This window comes from Garra rufa, chromosome 9 (assembly GCF_049309525.1).
Source record: "Garra rufa chromosome 9, GarRuf1.0, whole genome shotgun sequence".
Taxonomy (NCBI): Eukaryota; Metazoa; Chordata; class Actinopteri; order Cypriniformes; family Cyprinidae; genus Garra; species Garra rufa.
The window spans coordinates 9729961-9753981 of record NC_133369.1 but is presented as its reverse complement, the minus strand read 5'-3'; the positions used below and the strand labels follow the sequence as shown (position 1 = coordinate 9753981).

At 34.1% G+C, this 24021-nt stretch overlaps 2 protein-coding genes across 3 annotated transcripts; one reads left to right on the top strand and one right to left on the bottom strand.

Moving 5' to 3' along the window:
- The first annotated feature begins 1001 nt into the window (after positions 1 to 1001).
- On the top strand, positions 1002 to 9269 carry cd22 (cd22 molecule). The gene is made up of 8 exons (XM_073847738.1): positions 1002 to 1041; positions 2550 to 2921; positions 3166 to 3432; positions 4666 to 4935; positions 5817 to 5910; positions 6329 to 6374; positions 6488 to 6612; positions 9141 to 9269. The coding sequence occupies exons 1-8, from the start codon at positions 1002 to 1004 to the stop codon at positions 9205 to 9207; spliced, it is 1281 nt and encodes a 426-aa protein (XP_073703839.1). The 3' UTR covers positions 9208 to 9269.
- An 803-nt stretch (positions 9270 to 10072) lies between these two features.
- Positions 10073 to 22791, bottom strand: ncam3 (neural cell adhesion molecule 3). Of its 2 annotated transcripts, XM_073847257.1 has the most exons (16): positions 22680 to 22791; positions 21477 to 21548; positions 20788 to 20985; positions 20544 to 20681; positions 19617 to 19760; positions 19415 to 19532; positions 18120 to 18274; positions 16642 to 16775; positions 16286 to 16403; positions 15192 to 15359; positions 14988 to 15107; positions 12772 to 12899; positions 12482 to 12647; positions 12196 to 12391; positions 10575 to 10700; positions 10073 to 10211 (listed from the first exon to the last, which is right to left on the bottom strand). In XM_073847257.1, the coding sequence occupies exons 1-16, from the start codon at positions 22738 to 22740 to the stop codon at positions 10172 to 10174; spliced, it is 2082 nt and encodes a 693-aa protein (XP_073703358.1). In that variant the 5' UTR covers positions 22741 to 22791; the 3' UTR covers positions 10073 to 10171. The 2 variants fall into 2 exon arrangements, with proteins under 2 accessions (XP_073703358.1, XP_073703359.1); XM_073847258.1 differs by lacking the exon at positions 10575 to 10700 and having other exon boundaries at positions 10077 to 10211.
- Between the last annotated feature and the right edge of the window lie 1230 nt (positions 22792 to 24021).

Here is a 24021-nt window from a genome sequence, read left to right as displayed (position 1 = left end):
TGAACACCTATGGTGTGACTTTAAATGCAGACCTTAAGCCAAAAACTCATCACCAATCGCCACTGACTTGCTACTTTTACATGAACTATATGGACAAAAGTATTGGGACACCTCTTCTTTAGAACAGAAAAGGGTACTTCCAAAACTGTGGCAGCAAAGATGGAAACAATTCATGTACTTATAAATTGTATTTCCATCTCTGTTGCAACCGTTTTGAAAGTGTCAAAAATGACTGTACCCATAGTTACAAGTCATTGGTGTTTGGTGATGAGTTTTTAGCTCAAAGTCTGCATTTAACGTCACAAGATGTTTTTGCTTTCTGCAGACCAGTCAACTTCTTCCACACTGACTACATCAATCATTTCTTTTTGAACAGATTGTCTTAGAATAGAAAAGGGTCTTGTCAAAACTGTTGCTATCAAATTAGAAAAACATAATCCCCTAGAATATCATTATATGATTAAAATATTAGGATTTGTACCCATGGAAACTTCTACAGTAGTCAAACCTGTTCATTTGAAACGGGGTGTTCCAATACTTTTGGTAATATAGTGTATTTGGTGGGTAAAACAGACTTAATGGAGAAGGAACTAGGATTAAGAATAACTTTCATTGACCTCCGTCACCCGCCATACTTAATACATTCTTACATCATCTCACCAGCTGTCATTTCCTTTTTAAGTTCCTGTTTAAGATGCTGTTTACGTGTTAAAAATCATTTAGTTTCACTGGATAAACATTATGGATGACGACTCTGCCCACCATGCTTTAAATCATATCATACATATTAAACAAACATTTTTTTTTGTTATTATTTAAGTATAAATAAAGGAATTAAATCAAAGCACAGATTTAGGGAAGCTTTCCTCCGTGGAACAAGGATATCCGTTTACTGATGCAAAGCTTTAGTATATTAGGCCTGTTGTGGAGTAAGACTGAAACTTATGCTGCATATAAAGAAAGTGTTTTCTTCTTAGACAAAACGGCTAAAGGGGCAAAACATGTTTTACATCAGCATATTATTACATCTGCTTGAATCAGGTGAGTTTTTTTCAATTTTTTTTATTTGTAGATAATGTTCTTGACTAAATTGATTGAGTAGTGGTTCTTTACCCTTCTGACTCCATGATAATATTCGCTGTGTATAAGACAAAGATATTTCTGCTGTAATGACAGAACTGCTTGTTTTTCAAGTTATGTAAATAGTTAAATAATGCAAATGAAATAATTATAAATAATAAGAAAATAAATTATTAAATTTATTAGTGTTTCTGCTCAATAAATTATCTCAGCTCAGTTTTAAATATTTTGCTTGGTATAAAATAAAATAAAATAAAATAATGATGTTTTCAGTTGTTCATGATTATGGTATAAAGTGTTTTTGCTCAATAAAATATTTTACCTCAATTTTAAATATTTTGCTTGGTATAAAACTAAATAAAATAAAATAAAATAAAATAAAATAAATAAATAAATAAAATAAAGAATTTATATGATGTTTCCAGTTGTTCATGATTATGGGACAAAATGTTTTTGCTCAATAAAATATTTTACATCAATTTTAAACATATAGCATTGTTTAAAATAAAAATAAAAAAATAAATAAATAAAATATAATAAATAATTATGTTTTCAGTTGTTCATGATTATGGGATAAAGTGTTTTTGCTCAATAAAATATTTTACCTCAATTTTAAATATTTAGGTTGGTATAAAATAATAATAATAATAAATAAATAAATAAAATAAAATAAAATAATGATGTTTTCAGTTGTTCATGATTATGGGATAAAGTATTTTTGCTCAATAAAATATTTTACCTCAATTTTAAATATTTAGCTTGGCATAAAATAATAATAAATAAATAAATAAATAAAATAAATAATGATGTTTTCAGTTGTTCATGATTATGGGATAAAGTGTTTTTGCTCAATAAAATATTTTACCTCAATTTTAAATATTTAGCAGTGTATAAAAAATAACTAAATAAATAAATAAATAACTAAATAAATAAATAAATAAATAATGATGTTTTCAGTTGTTCATGATTATGGGATAAAGTGTTTTTGCTCAATAAAACATTTTACCTCAATTTTAAATATTTAGCTTGGTATAAAATAAAATTAAAAAATAAATAAAATAAAATAAAATAAAATAAAATAAAATAAAATACCGATATCTTTCCCATCTGAATTTCACACTTTTAAAATTACCAGGTTTCCCAGGGCCATGAAAATTAGTTGTTAAAAGAAAAATTTAAATAACATATATGTCTATATTTTTTCACTGATTTAGATTATTTCAAAGCTTGTGAAGATTTTTGTCACAATTCATTGTGTCCATTTTGTGGCCACCTTGTGTATTGAGGTGATTCCCCTAGTTGAGAACAACTGGACGAAACAGTTTGCTGCTGTACATTTGCTCAGATCCAGTCACTGATAGTTTATTAGAATTTTCATTTTAAGTCTAGACTCCAAAAAAGTGCTTGTGGTTGAAGAACAAGGAGCAATGGTAACTTATTGAATCCTTAAACATTTCTGTGTTTTTTAGCTGCTGCGGCTTCATGGTCAGTTTCATACCACCCTAAAAGCATATGTGTATTTGAAAGATCATCTGTGGATTTCAGCTGCACGTTTGATTATCCATCTAATCGCAGACTTGAAACAACAAAATGGTTCAAGCCAGAAGCTCATCAGAAACAAGACGGATCACAGGTGGGAATATCTGTCTATCACTCAACGCCAGCAAAGATTCACCAGCTGTACAAAAACAGAACAACTTACGCAAACCAAGACAAAAACTGCTCACTGCAGTTACAAAATGTCTCCAAAAGCGACATTGGAAAATATTTCTTTCGCATTGAAGCATATTACTATTTTGACAGATACACTGGACCAGGTGGCATAAACCTCAACGTAGCAGGTAAATGAAAGGCCATATTTGTTTAATGACATATAAAATATCATCTCCAGCATACACTCTTAAAAATAAAAGTTCCAAAGGGTTCCAAACCATTTTGGGTTCCTCAAAGAAATTTCAGTGAACATTTCTTAAAATAACTAATTTTATAAACAATCTTTTTCCACTATAAAGAACCTTTTGAGCGAGATTCCATAGTTGTTAAAGTTTCTGCTTACATTTCATTAATCTACACTACTTTTAACAGTTCTGCCTTTCAGAGTGACAGTGAAAACACAAAAGGCGAATGAACACATCCATGAAGGAGACGCTGTGACACTGACATGCAGCACAGAAAACTGCACCCCAAAACAAGAGCCATTTGTCTGGTTTAAAAACCAACATCTGATTCCAGAAGCCACTGACAATGTGCTCCAAATCTCTTCTGTCACTCATCAAGATTTTGGCAACTACTCCTGTGGTCTGAAGAGCGGCAGTGCAACTTCCGCAGATGAAATATCGCTTGACGTAAGATGTACGTAAGATCTCTGGCTAGTCTGTCATTTAAAGCAGATCATGGTTTTGTAAGCAGTATTTTATGGCATCAAAAACAAACAGTTTCCACAAAAATATCAAGCAGCACAAGAGTTTTGACATTGATAATAATAAGAAATGTTTCTTGAGTAGCAAAAATTCTTGACCTGAATAAGATATTTCACATAAAAGACATTTACATATAGTCCACAAGAGAAAATAATAGTTGAATTTATAAAATGATCCTGTTCAAAAGTTTACATACACTTGATTCTTAATACTGTGTTGATCCGGAATGATCCACAGCTGTGTTTTTTTGTTTAGTGATAGTTGTTCATGAGTCCATTGTTTGTCCTGAACAGTTAAACTGCCTGCTGTTCTTCAGAAAAACCTTTAGGTCCCACAGATTATATGGTTTTTCAGCATTTTTGTGTATTTGAACTCTTTAGTTCAGTACTAAATGAAACAAATATGATATTTAGGCAAAATAAGAAAAATGTACACATCTTCATTCTGTTCAAAAGTTTTCACCCCCAGCTCTTAATGCATCATTTTTCCTTCTGGATCATCAGTGAGCGTTTGATCCTTCTGTAATAGCTGCATATGAGTCCCTCAGTTGTCCTCAGTGTGAAAAGATGAATCTCAAAATCATACAGTCATTGTTGGAAAGGGTTCAAATACACAAATTTGTGGGACCTGAAGGATTTTACTGACGAACAGCAGGCAGTTTAACTGTTCAGGACAAACAAGGGCCTTATGAACAACTATTCCTAAATTAAAAAAAACCAAAAAAAACACACAGTTATGGATTATCAGGTAACAACACAGTATTAAGAATCAAGTGTATGTAAACTTTTGAACAGGGTCATTTTTATTCTAAATTTATTTTCAATCACCAATTATTTTCACTAGTGGGCTATTATGTTAACGTTGTTTATGTTAAATGTCTTATTCAGGTCGGTACTAAATAAAAAATAACATGCATTTTGTATGATCCCTCTTATTTTGGCAAAATAATTACCATTTCGCAGATTCTGCAAGGTGTATGTAAACTTTTGACTTCAACTGTTAAATAAGCTTCTGTAAAGCCTCTGAATGAGGAAGCTGGATGATTTCAGAAGATTTCACTAACCCACAGTCAGTTTCTAATGCAACATTTTTTGCAACTGCATCATTGCATGCAAATGTTTCACAGTCCTCTTGCAAATACAGACCCTGTTGCTTCTCCCCACAGATAGTCCAAAGAATGTTGAAATAGTCCGTTTGCCATCTGGAAAGATACAGGAAGGAAACTCACTGACTTTGATCTGTATGGGCAATGCCAATCCTGCAGTGACAAACTACACATGGTTTATGATCAAAGAAGCAAATGTCTCTTATATAGGATCTGATCGTGAATTCTCCATCAAATCTGCCAGTCAGAAGGATGATGGACAATACTTCTGCACTGCTAAAAATGACATGGGTTCTCAAAACTCTACAGTCATAGCACTGGAAGTCGAAGGTAATAGGGAATATTTCATTCACAAAGAATGAAAAGCTTAGGTTGTGTTTAAAATGTAAAACTAGGCTATTGCTAACTAAATATTGTGCAGTATACAGTCAAACCAATTTTTTTTCAGACACTTTCAACATTTCTCACATTATCACAGTTTTTTTTGCTATAGTTTAGAAAATGGTAATAAAATATGACAAGAACAAGAGTTAAACTGTATCAGAACAAATTCATCTTGATAATGTCAGATAACCTTGATAGAAAGGTTAGAAAGTATCAACCAAAAATTCAGACAACTGATAGTATGAAATATTTATACAACTATCAATATTTTGTTGATCAATTACCAAGCAATGCTTAATTTTGTTCAGTCTGTGGTGTAAAAAGGTCGCATTAGCAATTAAAGAAAAAACATTTGAGCAAAACATGGTCAGGACAAAGTGTCTGAATAATTTTTGGTCCCAATTTCTATAAATTTTACTGCTAGTCCACTGTAGGAAAATGTTTTGGTATAATATGTCACAGTTTTTCAATTTTGCTATCCTCAATTACATAAATGAACTATATTGTCCTAGTAAAAATATCAAAAAGTATATCTGGTGTATGAATAATTTTTGGTATAGTGCCCAGCAGTGTATGAAAAATATCATGTGAGTGGCATTTTCCTTTTTGTAGTTCAGCTTTGAGTAAAAAAAGATGATGTTTTATAACATTAGTAATGTTAAATGTAACTTTATTCATTTATCTCAATGGAAATAACATTATTATACTTGAAAATATTACCTAGGTATTGTATGCATACAGAAAACCTGCATAGGACATAATAAGAAAATTATGCTTTTCTGTGCAAAGTTTAACCAAATGTATTCACATTTTGTTTGTTTCTATAGTGCCTACTAGCAATCGAAATTTCTTGCTGACTGCAACAGCTCTGTTTCTGTTTCTAATGGCGGTACTGTTAGTCCTGTTTGGTGTCATTATGAGGTGAGTGGATGCGCAGCATGTGATAATATCCTGTTAAAATGCTGAGAGAACATTAAGTTCATACGTGGTAAATCTGAACTGATTGCATGAGTTTGTACTTTGTGGAAATTACACTACATATTACACAAGCCCTCGATCACTTCCCCATCATCATGTACTGCTCCGATTTCAATATCGATGCGCTAGTCAGACATGCAATCATTTTACGCATATCATGCACTTGCAGCTAATACTAGTCAATTTACATAAATGTTGTGACTAAAGTGTAGGCCTAGTATTCTGACTATTGTGAATTATTAACACATAATAATACAGTATAATTACTTCAAAACGGAATCTATTCAGGCTGGACGCCATATTGATTTTTTAAATAAAATTATACAATGTTGTAAAATTGTATGTGCTTACATCTTTACAGGAGGAAACAGTTTACATCAAAGAAGAAGCAGCAGCCCACAGAACAGGTACTGAACACATAAACAGTTAATCTTGTTTTAAATGAACAAGATAAAATCCTCTGTACGTATAAACTGTTATATGCACACTAAATTAACACGAGGGATTTTTCTCGGTTCAGAGACCTGCAGTTACCATCACAGAGGAGATCTATGAAAACCTGAGAAAATCATCAGAGTCTGAGGAAAACCTTGCCACACACGTGACATACGCAGATCTAAGGCTTCCTCCATCAACCTCAGAGAGGTAATGATTATCAATCATGATGATTGGAATTATTTGTAGGGGGAAATCTGTGGAATTGATTTGTAAACCCCTTGAATTGGCTGTGGTACAATATTTCCTGCTAAACAGGAAGTGGGGTCAGACATCAAAGTCCACAGTCATGTCTTTTTTTTAAATAGCTAATAGCCTATAGTTAATAATGTGGCCATTTTTCTAAAAGCAGTGAATCATATTGACTGTAGTTGAAAGTATTTCCACCCAACATTATATTACATAATCCTATAATTCTATACTATATCTATCTATCTATCTATCTATCTATCTATCTATCTATCTATCTATCTATCTATCTATCTATCTATCTATCTATATACAGTCAAACCCAAAATTATTCATACCCTTGGCAAATTCTGACTTAAAGTTACTTTTATTCAACCGGCAAGTTTTTTTGACAGGAAATGACACAGGCTTCTCCCAAAAGATAATAAGATAATGTACAAGAGGCATCATTGTGGAAAAAAATATTTCTCAGCTTTTATTTACATTTGAACAAAAAGTGGCATGTCCAAAATTATTCATACCCTTTGCAAACTGTCACAGTCTATGAGGAAATCCAAAGATCTATACCATTCCAAATAGTCCAAGCTGTTCTAACGCATCCTAATTACCCTGATTCATTGGGATCACCACCAAGGCCATCCTGATGAATCTGGGCTCTGCTGGTGGCAACATCTCAAGGCAGACAGTCCACAGATACTGCACACCGCTGGGTTCCACGGATACAGACCAAGGAGGACACCACTTCTCCAGATAAGGCACACAAAAGCCCACTTGGCCTTTGCAAATGCTCATCTGGACAAAGACTTCTGGTCTTTTGTTTTATGGTCAGATGAAACAAAAATTTAATTGTTTGGCCACAATGATGTAGCCTTCATTTGGCGTAAAAAAGGAGAAGCCTTCAACCCCAAGAACACCATCCCCACTGTCAAACATAGTGGTGGGAATCTAATGTTTTTGGGAGTGGACCAGGGAACCTAATCACAGTAAACAGCACCATGAAAAGGAGCAATACATCAAAATTCTCAACAACAACAACATCAGGCAGTCTGCAGAGAAATTTGGCCTTAGGCACCAGTGGATATTTCAGCATGACAACAACCCAAAACACACAGCATAAGTGATGAAGAAATGGTTAGCAGACAAAACATTAACGTTTTGCAGTGGCCCAGCCAGAGTCCTGACTTAAAGGAGAACTCCGGTGTGATATTGACCTAAAGTGTATTGAATCATGATACCGAGTGTGAACGTACCTTGCATATCTCATCTCGTCTTGTCCACTGCTGTCCGAAATCTGGGGTTAGTTAGCCGATGCTCACAACAGGTTGTCAATGAGAGTCAATAGGGCATCGGAATAGCCATGTAAATAAATCACTGTTTTACGCCATTTACGAGGCACAGAGTAGCTCCACACTTCATTGGTAGACTTCCAAGGGCCCTGACATTTAAAACGAGACATTGAGAACTCAGAAAAAGCACCGGTAGTTTATTTACAAGAAGCTTTATACAGACAGTACCTGCAAGACAAAATCCGGTCGCCGCCATCTTGAATTTAGGTACGATAAGTCGAGTGTCGAGCACGAAGGAAACTACAACCTGATAAGTTGATAACCTGATAAGTTGATAACCTGATAAGTTCCTTCCTGCTCATCACTCGACTTATCGTGCCTAAATTCAAGATGGCGGCGACCGGATTTTGTCTTGCAGGTACTGTCTGTATAAACTAAAGCTTCTTGTAAATAGACTACCGGTGCTTTTTCTGAGTTCTCAATGTCTCGTTTTAAATGTCAGGGCCCTTGGAAGTCTACCAATGAAGTGTGGAGCTACTTTGTGCCTCGTAATGGCGTAAAACAGTGATTTATTTACATGGCTACTCTGATGCCCTATTGACTCTCATTGACAACCTGTTGTGAGCATCGGCTAACTAACCCCAGATTGCGGACTGCAGTGGACAAGACGAGATGAGATATGCAAGGTACGTTCACACTCGGTATCATGATTCAATACACTTTAGGTCAATATCACACCGGAGTTCTCCTTTAAATCTAATTGAGAATCTGTGGAGGGAGCTAAAGATCAGGGTGATGGCAAGGAGACCCTCCAACCTGAAAGAGTTGGACCTCATTGCTAAAGATGAATGGGCAAAAATACCAGTGGAGACATGCAAAAAGCTGGTCAGCAATTATAGGAAGAGTTTGGCTTTTCTATTGATTATTGAGAAGGGTATGAATAATTTTGGACATGCCACTTTTTGTTCAAATGTAAAATAAAAGATGAGTAATAGTTTTTTCCACAGTGATGCCTCTTGTACATCGTCTTATTATCTTCTGGGAGATGTCTGTGTCATTTCTAATCAAAAAAAAAAAAACTTGCTGGTTGAATAAAAGTAACTTTAAGTCAGAATTTTAATGTGTAATATATTTTTTTGGTATTTTATTTAAAATAAAATAAAATACTGTCTAATGCATATAAACATTTCTTTTGTTTTGTAGACCACTTCAAAACAGTCAAGAGTGCGACAGCGTGATCTACAGCCTTCTTAGTTACAACAAAGACTGAATGAATCTTAGCACTGTGAATAATGAGCTTTATCAAGCAGCTGTTGTATATATTTCTGTCTTTTTATTCAAAAGAAGTTGTGAATACATTTACATTGAGTACAAAATTACTATCGGGTCACACATTACAATGAGTATAAAAGCATTAAAGAAATAATTTATACAATGTACAGTAAACAACAAAAATGAATAAATCTATGTACATCTTTTTGCATGCATCTCTATTTACATCCACATTTAACACAACTTGACCAAAACATTCAAACATGGTGCATTTATGTAACAATATATGATGTTGAAACAAATAAAATGCAAAGGAATACCTATATTAACTCAAAAGGCATTATCATTCACATTAAACTGAAAATTCATGTCTGTTTATACAAGCTACAAGCATGTGTTAAACGCGCAATAAATTAATTCTAGTGATGCCATTATATGATATTATGCTCCCATTATGTCAGTAATATACTTTAACATGTCAACATCATATTCTTTTATCTGCTAATGAACTGAAGGTACATTCAGCTCAAGCAGCATTTGTCATGTACAGTATTTACAGTGCTGGATCACACTTATAATACTCCTCTACATTTCCATGTAGTACAATCACACAAAAAAAACAAGTATATAAATCACACAGGACTTGAACGTTTTCCTGCAAGTAACAGTCGTCCTTTATGATGTTTGTATATTCGTTCCAGACTGCATCACTTAAATGTGAAGTACATCATTTATAAAGTTTAATATCTTTCAAACACATTTCTCATAGGTCGGACAAACAGATGGTCCCGCCCCCAAACTCACGCTATTGGTTGAACCATGTTTCATAGCACCACAGAACTGTTATGTTTAAACATTTTGGGCTACAAATAGCTTAAATGCAGTATTAAAAAATGTCACACTTCACTTTTAAGCTCACAATCAAAAGTGAATTCAAATTGTTTCCTGTATAATATCGTCTTCTAGGCCTCTGCTGGTGGATCAGTAGATTCTGATTTCTTCCTACAAAAATAAAGAAAATATATCATTATTTCTACATTGCTTGTGATAGAGAAAAACACAGAAGCTGCTTTCTGTGTTTATGAGGCAGTTGTTCTCTGGGGCAATGGTTAATAGAGAAAATAATAAAAATTGCACAACAAGGGTAAAAAAATGGCAGTATGAATAACAATTTAAATTGTGATTTAAAACAATAGTTCACCAAAAATTCTTGGAAAGAAATTCTGTGATTATTTACTCATTGTTTACTATTTTGGGTGAACTACTCTTTTAAAGCTGGTTGCGTAACAAGTTCCACATGCCATTTTTTTGTGAATGACAGCTTTGATACCCAGCTGCATTCATCCGTTTGAGGCTGGCACCTACTCGAATTTAGTTAGAGGCGCTTTGTCACACGTGACCTCTGAATGAACGTCATTCACTGCCCCATTGGCTGACTGAAGCTTTGGGATGCTGCCTCGTGGTAGTGTTAGCCCGGTCAGCTTCACATCTCTGTATCAAAGGACACATGAGGACTGAAGCTTAGGGGGTTAAAATCACACACAGGAAACAGCAAATCTGTCTAAATGCAAACTAAAAATTAGACTTTTAGAAAATGTTAAGTTTAAAAATCAAAAAATAAGACGTAATCAAAATGTCATAAGGTTAATTGTTAGGAAACATCCTTATGAGCCATTTGAGTTAATCTTTTAATCATTTTGTCTATATATACAGTCAAGCCCGAAATTATTCATACCCCTGGTAAATTCTGACTTAAAGTTACTTTTTTTCAACCAGCAAGTTTTTTTTTTTGACCGGAAATGACACAGACTTCTCCCAAGCTTCTCCCAAAAGATAATAATGCGCAGCCACAGGTCCTCAGTGAGCTCCTTTGTCTTAGCCATGACTGTCCACAAACCAACAGCAGAGAGCTTCTGTTGTTCACCTGTTGAGTTGATTAAAACAGCTGTTCCCAATGAATCAGGATAATTAGGATGCTTTAGAGCAGCTTGGACTATTTGGAATGGTATAGAACTTTGGATTTTCCCATAGACTGTGACAGTTTGCAAAGGGTAGGAATAATTTTGGACATGCCACTTTTTGTTCAAATGTAAATAAAAGATGAGTAATATTTTTTCCACAATGATGCCAATGAGAAGTCTGTGTCATTTCCAGTCAAAAACAAAAACTTGCTGGTTGAATAAAAGTAACTTTAAGTCAGAATTTGCCAGGGGTATGAATTATTTCGGGCTTGACTGTATATTATAAAAAAAGTATTTAACATAATATTTTTATAGCATTTAGTAATCTAGTCTGTTAGTTTGTTATTTATTTTGTTAGTTATTATTATTTTTAGCTTTTTGAGTTTAATTTTTAATACTTTTGGTAACACTTTGCAATTAGGTTTCATATATATTGTTGATTAATTTACAGAAATAATTTATTTTGGTTATTTTGTTGGTAAAAAAATGTTAATTTCAAAATAATTTATAGAAATTAACGTTAAACATTTAAAATTTGGTAAAAAGTCTGTATTCTTTTTATTATGTTAGTATTTATTAGTAACTTTGAACTTCATACGATCATACTTCAAACAATAATTTCAATTATAATCAACTTTGCCATTATTGCAGTGCATAACAGTAATGCAATAAAATGAATTATTTTTGTACATGTACTGTACATACAGGAATAGTTCACCCAAAAATGAAAATGATTTGAATTCATATGATAGCCTCAAAGAAAGCTATCATATGAATTCAAAAGACTTGCACAAGAATTCATTTATGATACTTATATTGTGTTTTTTTTAAGTTTTGCATCACCTTTCTTGTATAGATTGGAGGACATTTTGGGTGAAATATTCCTTTAAAGAGCTATATGCAATCACCATAAACTAACATTGTGTGCAAACAATGGTTCTTTGTAAGACTAAAAACTAGGTCAGAAAAGAACAGTCCTTTTGTTTATCTCAACAGCTAGACACTTGAGGATGAAGTTGTCTTACCCAGTGGAATTATTGGCCTCTTCATCTATTCCTTTAGTGTCTGTCATTTTGTGTCCAAATAGTTTGCGAGCGAGGAAGTTAAGCAAGCCACAGTGGTTGGTGTAGCAACAGAAAGCATCTACTGATACCATCAACACCAAGAAGACGAACATTACAATTCCCACGACGCCTCCTTTCCCTAATGCCGGCTGACTGACTGTAAGAGATGGAGAAATCAGTTTGTATTACAAAGGTGTGGACTATTTATAATACACAGTATTATTATGCTTGCTCTAATCAATCCTACCAGGCTGTGGGACAGTGAAGTTAATTTTGGCAACGTCAGAGGAGCCATTGTGGTTTACTGCATAAACCTCCATTTGATAGTTAGCATTGTACTGAAGATCGTTCAGCTGGATTTGGCTGGAGTTTCCAGGAATTTCTTTTTGAGTCCATTCCTCATTCTCCTTGTTCTATTTTAAACCAGTAAAATTTTAGATTTAGATATATGGCTTGTACTTCACATATTTGAACAACATGAAAAATGCATATACTGCTGAGAGAAAGTGAGAAGTTTAGGATGAACTTCATACTGACCCCTTTGTAGCGTACAACGTAGTGTAGGATGGGAGAGCCTCCATCTTTCAGCTGTTTAATGGGGATGGAGACTGAGTTCTTGTCCAACTTCTTCTCATTCAAAGACAGAACAGGGCTATCGGGTTCCCCTATATGAGGGAAACAGGAAACATCAGATAAAAGGAACAAAGACACAGGGTAACAGGTTGATCTTAGGGCTGGGTGATATTGGTATTAAATTGGGATCAGTAAGATTTTGAATGTTTTTTCTCTTATGCTCATCAAAGTTCCATTTACTTGATCAAAAATACAGAACAAAGTAATATTATGAAATATTATTGCAATTCAAATTTTTTTATTTTAATATACTTCAAAATATAATTTATTTCTCTGATGCAAAGCTGATTTTTCATCATCCATTTTTCCAGTCTTCAGTGTCACATTTCCTTCCGAAATCATTCTAATATTCTGATTTATTATTTGTATTATCAATGTTGGAAACAACTGTGCTGCTTAATATTTTTTTGGGAACCTGTGATACTTTTTTTCAGGATTCTTTGATGAATAAAATGTTAAAAAGAACAGCATTTATTCAAAATAAAAATCTTTTCTAACAATGTACGTCTTTACCATCACTTTTTATCAATTTAACACATTCTTGCTGAATACAAGTATTAATTTCTTTCAAAGAGAGAAAGTTTTTTACTTTGAACAGGGTGCTCATTGTTACATTGTTAAGTTTTCTATTTCTATTTATTATTTTGTTTTATATTTATTTTTTATTTTATTTTCATTAATTTGTTGTACATTTGTTGTGTAATTCAAAAGAATTTATTTTTTATTCTTTTAAAAAATAGTTTGAATGTTCATCAAGGCCAGATTTAATGCCAGATTTAATAAAAATACAATAGATAAAATATATGATATATTTGAATAAAATAAATAAAATCTTAATATAACTGAAAAAAATATATATTTAATTTATTTTTTAAATATTTTAATACATTTAAAAAAAATTATATATATATATATATATATATATATATGAAATGTTTTTAATACGATGGTTTTTTTAATAAAAAGATTGTAAGTTAGGCCTATTAATAGTAATGATTTAATTTCAAACAACGAATACATTTTATAGAGAAGATGAGCAAAGTATCAACGTATATATATATATATTTTGTCTTTTACTTGTGATTTCAAATCTGAATTTTATTCATTACTCCGGTAATATTTGTATATTTGTGGAAACTATTTTTTTTTCCAGGATTCTAAAAATCCTACTGACCTCAAAATTTTGAACAGTAGTCTAAATATTGATATTTAGTTTGCTCTTCAACAGCTAATTTCTAAAATAATTTTAAATGTTTGATGCATAAAAAACTAAAATACAGCATGTTTTCTACACTTATTACATTAAGTGAACACAAGGAAGACATGAAAAAAAACGAAAAATGACTGAATCAGTGATTTTGAATCACAGAAATGAATCAAACGCACCAACCCTAGCACTGTTTTTGTTAAGTTTAAGAAAATGTGTGTGATTTCTTACAAAACTAGTCATTGGCCAAATAAAAAGCACATTACAATGATTATACCTTTTTATCACCCAACCCTAGTTCATCTAAAAATGCTATGTTTGATGTTTAACTGTTGGCCTCCATATTATATTAAAGTTATTAGAGTATGTCAGCCTCATACTTAAGTAATTGACAATCCAGTGGATAAACTCCAAAATTATTCACAATAGTATAGATCTGTGAGAGCGGCGCCCAACATTAATTTCATGCTGAAAGAAACCTGAAGTGGCGATTTTCTCAGTTCTCGCTTTCTCCAGCATTGAAAACATGCAGGTAAACTCATTCTCACACGTCTATATCACAGTAAACAATTAGGCTTGTATTTTAGCCTATCAACTGGAGATGTATGTGTTCAAAATTTTGATTTACCATCTACAAAGGAAGGTCAGAATTAGGCAATGGATGGGCCCCGGCATGGAGAATGGTCATCATCAAGCAGGTGGCAATTAGAGAAAAGAATGGGCAGCAGAAGCAAATCATGAACATGTGATGAGCAAACAGGCACTGATGCATGACGAGAATGACAGCATGACATGAAATCAACTGCAAAATGTATTTTCATTATTTAAAAAATAAAATTAGGCCTGTAAACCAATGGCCAGGATATGAAGCGGATGAAATGAATTAACAAGAAAGAACTCTGCTGATACTCACGTTGAGACTGTGTGAAGATCTTGTGTTCTGTAGAGAAGTTCCCCTGGAAATGAGAGTTTTTGGCCGCAAAGCGAATGGAGTACTCTGTGTATGGCTCAAGCTCCTTGATCACAAGTGGATCTACAAATGTAAGTTTTTAATCACACATCTGAACTTAAAAAAACATCAAAACATAAACTAAACTTCTCTGAGTGATTCATTTACTTGTGGGCTTGACAGCAATTTGACTCCAGGTATCGTCAGATGGTTTCTTCCACTGAAGGATGTAATGGGTAATGGAGGACCCTCCATCCTGCACTGAGGCAGTCTGGATGATGACAGAAGATGAGGGCCCAGGGGAAACACTGAACTTAGTGGGTGTCCCAGGCCAGGCTTTGGAGAGAGAGGAACGGAAGTTATTAAACTTCATAACAAAAATGTACAGATAATGTACTCACCCCCATGTCATCCAAGATGTTTATGTCTTTCTCTTTTCAGTCATAAAGAAATAGTTTTTTTTGAGGAAAACATTTCAGGATTTTTCTCCATATAGTGGACTTCTATGGTGTCCAGAGTTTAAACTTCTAAAATGCAGCTTCAAACGATCCCAAATGCGGTTGTAAACGATCCCAGCCGAGGAAGAAGGGTCTTGTCTAGCGAAATGTTCGGTTTTTATATACTTTTTAACCTCAAACGCTCGTCTTGCTCTGCCTGACCTCTGTTTTTTTCCAGTTTAAGACAGTTAGGGTACGTCGAAAAACTCCCATCTCATTTTCTCCCTCAACTTCAAAATTGTCCGACATCGCTGTTTTACCTTTTTTTATAAAGGGTGCTTGACTTTCTTTGCATGTTCACTTTGCAAACACTGGGCCGGTACTTCTGCAGTGATGTAGGATGATTTTGAAATTATTTTTGAAGTTGAGGGTGAAAATAAGATTGGAGTTTTTTGACATAACCTAACTGTCTTGAACCGGAAGACAACTCTGAAGAGTTCAGGCAGAGCAAGACAAGACAAGCGTTTGAGGTTAAAAGTATATAAATTGTAATTTAAACTGCATTTTGGAAGTTAAAACTCGGGGCACCATAGATGTCCACTATATGGAGAAAAATCTTGAAATGTTTTCCTTACATAACAATTTCTTTCTGACTGAAGAAAGAAAGACATGAATGTCTTGGATGACAAGGGGGTGAGTACATTATCTGTAAATTTGTGTTCTGAGTCTGAACTTCTCCTTTAATGAGAAGCAATATCGAACATTTATGCATAAATTCAAAATATAACTTGATCCCCATTACTGAAGCCACTATAAAAGCCTTACTTATCAGCTGAAAGTCCTCAGTGGTTGTTCCCACCGTATTGCTGGCTATGCAGGAGTACAAGCCGCCATCAGAGGGCATTACGTTTTCAAGAATCAGCTCAGTTTCCTCAACATTCGTCTGCCCACACATGTTTGTGCAACAGGAAAGACAATAAGAGACAGGAAAAAGTAATTAAGACCGAAGACAAGAGTACGTGGGTCAAACTTCCTGTAGATATAGAATCCCTCCCAGTCGCCACCACCAATTATAATCCAATTATAATAATATTTCACTTAACCCATGCAAGACTGCATTGTCTTAAACATATTGCCAAAATGGTTTTGAATTTGCAAACCAAAATGTAGATGTTTCTCACCATTTTTTCTTTGGTAGTCTTCCTGACCCACTGTATGGTTGGAGTTGGATGTCCTGTGGCATTGCAGATCACAGATCCATATCCTCCTGGAATAACTGCCAGCTTGGTTTGATCCAAAACTACAGTTGGACTCTCTGAAAAATCAACAGAAAAACGAAAATTAAATTAAACAACATAAAAAAAAAAAAAAAAAAAAAAAAAATATATATATATATATATATATATATATATATATATATATATATATATATATATATATATATGTGACGCTGGACGATACAACCACTCATTTAAATCTGAAAGCTGAATAAGCTTTCCATTGATGTATGGTCTGTTAGGATCAATCTGCGCCTTTAAAAACGCCTTTAAAGTTGTCCAAATGAAGTTCTTAGCAATGCATATTACTAATCAAAAATTAAGTTTTGATCCTTTACAGCAGGAAATTTACAAAATATCTTCATGGAACATGATCTTTACTTAATATCCTAATGATTTTTGGCATAAAAGAAAAATTGATCATTTTGTTGGCTAATGCTACAAATATGATTGGTTTTGGGGTCCAGGGTCACATATATGCATGACTGAAATGCCAATCAGTGTAGAACATTTTAGGCGTAAAGAAAGACAATTTTCTTATGCTAATTTAAGAAAAATTGTTAAAGCATAAATATCAAATATATACATTAAACCCATATATATAGCTAGTGTAGAAATATATTCATGCGATATCCATTTTTATATCCTACAAAAGAGTCGAATGTTTTTGTTTGGGTCTGGCCCATTGGAGAGTGTCAATTTGATGCTTGCATGGCACCAAATTCCCCATATCTGTGTTTGTGACTATAGTAAACACCTGACTTCAAGAAAATGTTTTCTCGAAATAAATCTTTGGCTAAACAAAATTTCCAAGGCAAATAATGTAGAAGATAAAACAAACAGTTGACAGGAGTTTAGTCAGCATGACACACCTTTTGACTTAAGAAATAGGATCTTCAAAATAAAAAATGCTTGTCTAGATTTTATTCTTCAGGAATTGATTGCTAGGATCATGAAAAGGCATGCCTTATATAAGATTTTGCAACCAGTACTGTCAAAACTTACTTTTATTGGGATAGTAAACATTCATTAAGATACTAAATGGGGTCAATTTTGATATCAACTTTGTTACTGTATATTGACTAAAAACAAATTATGTAAACCAACAGCCCTTGATTGCTAGGATCACGAAAATGCATTATGAATTATGTAACATTTTGCAACCAGTATGGGCCAACTGCCAAAGGTTATTGGCCATAAAGACTTTCATTAGGATAGTCAACATTCATTCAGATGGGGTCAATTTTGATATGATGTTAAACTTTGTTACTGTATATTGAAAAATTATGCAAACCAACTGCCCTCATATGATGCCTCTGCGCTTTTAGAAAAGTACAAACACATCACTTCATTTCAAGTTTTCTAGAAGAGCCTTGGTTTACCTGAGACATCCAGAATAAACGAAGCGCTGTTTTCCCCAATCTTATTGGTAGCTATGCAGATATACTCTCCAAAATCACTCCTGGTCACCGCAGAGATGGTGAGCTCACTCTTATCAGAGTTGTATTTGTAACGGGAGTCGTCAAAGGTGGAAGGCCTGAGGGGAAAGATGTTTGCCACTATTGTTCATTAGTACGACGCAAATATACTCATGGGAGGAAAAACTAACAAACAAGAGACAAAAGGAAACTCCAAGTATACAAAACAGCAAGTTGGACTAAAGACTAAAGAATATGTGTAAACACATGCTGTACAGGCCCTGTTCCAAAGATTAGTGAGCTGCCTAGCCGTCTGCAGCTAAACTAACAACATAGTCTAATAATCACAAAAAAACGTATGGTTGAAACAGTCATTTTATTACTTGACTAAACAATTTTTTTTTTCAGTAAATCAGCCTAAAGAAGGTCTTTTAAAATGCAGCAGCTTTTGTGTTGGTAACATCTATTATGCTGCCCATGTAGGTAGCTCACTAGATTTTGAAATGGTGCCATTCAAGTACTTAGGATGGATTATTTCCATAGAGATTTGTTCACAGAAATATTGTAGAGCACGATATTATGTTTCCACATTCAAATAAAGATTTTAAAATGCAGGCTAAGTGTCACTAATCAAACAAGTATATGTTTAGCTGGTTGTCAGCCTTTTACATGTGTGCTTCTCATAAACAATTAGCTGATATGCATATAAGCAGCCTTTTTATTAACAGAATAGAATAATTATGGCTGATATGCAAACCTAAAAGAAAACCAAACTGGATGCAATAACAGCTGTTACTTCTTGCCCAACTTGTTAATGAAAAAAAAAAAAATTTGGAGTGGGGATAACCTCCAAAACCAAAAAAGTTGCGTGGGAAAACATATGTGTGCAAATAAATGCAGAGTGTTTCTAAAAAATTTAATTTCTGAGGCAGATTGCCAGCAACAGCCATTTTAGGATAGTTGGGATTTGGTCTTAGTGACTTAGGAGTCCTCTTCACTACTGCTAACGTTTCACAGATTTAGGAGCTAGTTTTAGCGCTAAAACACTTTTTGAAATACTCTTAGAGCAAAACTTTAGGAGTGACACGCCCATTATTTTTAAGATTTTCTCCTTAATTGGCAAGTTATAAACTACTTTCAGTAGTTAATAACTTAAGATGTTTTGTGAATCCACAGATCCACAAATACAAAAAGACAGACTTTAAATGATAGGTAAGTATGAAGGAAAATTATAGCATTTTCTCTTGATATATACATACGTTATCCATGAAATATTTGGAGTGGGTTCTCCTTTGACCAGGCAGACTATAGAAACACTAGTGTTGGGTCCAGCAAAAACACTTTTTCTATCCTGATGTATCAGGACGGTTGGTGGCTCTGGAAAATGGAGAATATTAAGAGGATATATCTACCCTTGCCACACAAACAAAACAAAAATGATTAATTCCTCTATGTCCTCACCATTAACAACAACGGAGATCTGGAGCTCCTTGGTTATGGGACGTCCCTTGATCTTCGCTGCACAAGTGTAAGTTCCACGGTCATCCGGCTGAATTCCCAGAATCTGCAGAGACTTATCTGACAGGATTTTGAGATGACCACGGCCTGTACAAAGAGAAGAGGGGAGGTAGAACGTGTCGTGAGCAGTGTCAAAGATACAATCCCATTACTTTAGATGAATGCGATGAAGCCTTTAAAAGCCCACATGCACACTCTTAAAAGGCCAGTTCACCCCAAAATCAAAAATTGTATCATTATTTAGCAAAACAGGCTCACTGGGAAAACATGCCTCAAACTCTATTCCAAAAATGCGCACATTCACATAATTTATGATTCTGCTTTATATAATGTATGGTATGTTTCCATCTCCATATGTCTGGCTTATCTGATGTTGTAAACTTGCTCGTTAGCTCACCCGGTAAATCACTGCAATTGCAATGTGAAGTGCTCAGTTATGAGTTTCGTACATTTTCCCAAAGAGCCTGGAATGGAATTTAAAAGGAGAAATGCGAGTAAATAATAATAGACTTTTCATTTTGGGGTGAACTATCCCATTAAGGTTGTCAATGGTGGCGTTTACTTGAAATGGGGCAGGGTTGAATGTTTTGGAGCTGTTTCTTGTGGCCTCACCATCGGACAGGCAGACAAAAGACTAAACCAAACTGTTCACAGATGTTTCCCAGCTACTAGTGAGAAACATCTCTCGATTTGGTTCCAAATCGGTCAGAAAACAAATGCATGGGTCCCTCCCACCCCATCGCTGGATCGTCCACCATCGCCATCCTGCCATTCTGCCATCTACAGGCATCACTAATAGCTAGGAAGGTGAGGAGACCCCCATACCACATAAAAGACCAGCGGAACCTGCAGCATGGGCACCCCCCCTACCGTCATCATTCACGATGCGATCGTTCCGATACCAGTGGATCTCCACCTCGGGCTTCCCAGACACCACGCAGGGAATGGTCACTGTCTGGTTCACCAGAAATTCATGGTAGGTCCGTGTGGTGCCAAACTCCGGAGTTTCTAATTGTTAGATAAAATTGTACATGAGAAGCATTTACAAATATTGCAAATTATAAGTTAAATGTTTTGAGTCTTCAGGAACATAAACCAGAAGAAGGTAACCTACGGTAGACATAGATCTGGTAGTTCATCTTTTTGGAGCCGTGTTCGTTTTCAAACATGCAGGTGTAGATTCCACTGTCATCTAATTGAACGTTCTTCAATTTCAGTTTACTTGAGGACTCATCAATTTTCTCGACTACATGGCGATCTTCATCAACTTCTTCCTCACCTTTAAACCAACTAAAATCTCCCTCTACATCAGCTGAACCATGCAATAGAACATAAGAAAAGACATATATTGTAAAATGTAATATTTATTTATATAAAATTGTAATATTACCACCAAAAACAACACCTTCTTGGTTATTTTATGACAGCAACATTATATCTGAGATATCAATAATGTACAGTACATACTGCTGTATGATATTCAAAGTATCCAAAAGTATTTGCACCCCAATATAAAACATCAAACCAAGTGCCATTTATTTTAAAGAAGGCACAAACAAACTTTTCAGACTTACTATTTTTTAGGTTTCAAATGATAGATACTTTAAAATGAAAACAAGAAATGTTGACTCTTGAGGAGAACTGATCTCATATAGTCACAAAATAGCATAATTTATTTCCACTTTTAGTCTGATATTTTCTAGCTAATGCAACAACATTAAGACATTTTTAAGTAAATTAAGTGAACAGATATAACTTAGGGTCATTGTCATTTAGTCAGTTCTTAGTACTAAACACACCAACCTTTGCATATGAGCAGAGTGTCGCTTCCCACCTTCACATCTGGGTCACTATTGATGATGTCTAATTTGGCATCTAAAATGAAAGAAAGCACATAACCACAAATTATTAACAATGAGTTTTACACTATATACTTTTTAAAATTAAGGTTCCAAAAGAGTTCCAAAAATGTAGGGATTTTTTTCAGTTGTGTAAAGAACATTTTAAACATGTTCCATAAATATAAAAAGGTTCTTCATGGAACCATATTTTTATTTTTAAGAATTAATTTGAGTTTTCAACAAGTCAGCTGATTTTTTTTTTTTCACGCCGAAGGATCATTTCATTGCATCGCTACTACTGTACAAATAGCTCTGATACTAATATTGGCTTACAGACAAGGAAAAGAGTAAATGGACAATGGAAATGACCGGCTTCCCTTGCAAAGCAATATTTCTTCCCGTATAAGCGATCAAAGATGTACAACTACACAGAACAGAGCCCCGTGGTTTTCTTTTCAAAGTGAAACACTCTCCTTCAGATGAGAAAGTGATATTGTATGTAATCTGCATATCTATTTTTGTTTTTATATATTTTGATATGCTAAAATAATTGTCAAATGTAGATTGAGTCATCCTCTGGTTTATGCCATGTCAATTTTCATAGCAAGCAAAAAAGGCATAAGTTAAAAAATAGTACTTAAAACGATAAAAATAAAAAGGGGATAACAACATTGAACATAATAAATTATAACATATACAAATAAAAATTTATTTTATTAAAATATATATAAATAAAGATAAAAATTCTAGATGAACAAATCATAAAAACATATAATATTGTACATATATTTGACTAGATCTACATATTTGAAAATGCTCATATTTCTGATGTAATATAAAATTTTCAACACAAATGATATTGTCAGCACAGCAATGTGAGTTAAAATTGTAAATTAAAAATGTAATATTAATATTTAATTTGTATAATAATTTTCAAATTATAAAATGATAAAACATTGTACATTTTTGTGGATATACTTATATACAAAATTTTGAAATGTGCATATTTATTAAAACTTTAACAACTTACTTTACTTAAAATTTTATTTTGATAATAAACCAATGTGGTCTCACACGCTTTTGAACACCACTGTATTTAAAAGCAAGTCCATATGTAACAGACAAATACAATTACACTTAGATATTAGGAAAGTAAATTCCTCACCTATTAGTTTTGAGCATATAAGGAGTCCACACAGCCTGAGTATCATCATGTTTGCAGTCATCTCTTCCAGAGCACCTCTCTTGGAGTCTGACAGGCAACGTGTCCCCCATGATTTTATACGCTATGACAGAGACAGACAGGAACCTGGTTATCTGGAGGATCTGACCCCAAAACCACAGATGCTTCATTCAGATGATGAAGCGCAAGGATTGGGAGACGCGTTCCGCCGCCCAGACGCCAGCGGCCCTCCCCTCCTGCGCACCGGATGAAACGAGCCCTGCCGTCCCCTGACACTTGATGGAGGAAGATATTTTTATCTCACGATCTTGCATTTTATTGAAGATGATTAAAAACATGCGGAAGATAAAGAAACTCATGCATATACACGTTACTGAATAAAAGGAAAAAGATTTTTAATTATGAATGATTATGTTTTTTATATAATTTATTCTCAGTGGCTACGTAATCAACTTTACATACATTATTATAACTAGAATATACTTTAAATATTTCATACTAATAACAAACTGTCAAAGCAACGAAAGAATATGGAAATAAAATTACTTTAAGTTACCTTACATTCAAAAAGTCACCTTAACATTTTACGATTTATAATGTGTGTGGGTTTGCTGTTGTACGGAAGTAACCTGATATTCAGTATTACAGCAAACTTTCAAGTTTGTTAATGTTTTTATACACTTATACACGGCTCTGATATAAACTAAAGGGACTTTGGTTTTACAAAAATAAATTAGCCGTTTACCATCAAACGTACGTCGCTAAACAACGCACAGACTGAAAGCCGGTATGGAGTATCGAATGTGGGTGGAGCGGAGTGAGTTCTCGTACGTACTCAAAGCGTCTGTAATCATTCCACTCCAGCTCCACTCCGGTTTTTACAATTCACTACTCCCTGAACACTATATACACCGCTGTTGCTTCCCAATTCGACTACTCCCATGCGATAAAAAAATACATACTTTTGATTGTGTACCATAATAATAGTTTAGTTTATTTTTCTTACCGAATTGCAGAGAAATAAAATGCCATGTTGTGCACTGCCCAGTAGCCGGACCTGAATCCCTAATAGCTTAAACCGCCAGTCGCGGGTCTTTCATGCCGAAAACTCTCCTCGTGTGTTTGCATAATAACGCAGTTTAAAGTTAATGACCAAATATACCCTTTTAAAAGTGTTCAGTGTTGTTGGAGATGAAATATAACGTGGATAACATTAAATACTAGTGATGCAAAGTCCAACTGATTTCTGCGAATCGGTTCTTTTCGGATAGTTCGGCTCATTGAACCGGTTCAAAAAGCAGATTCATCGGTTCCTGATGTCATC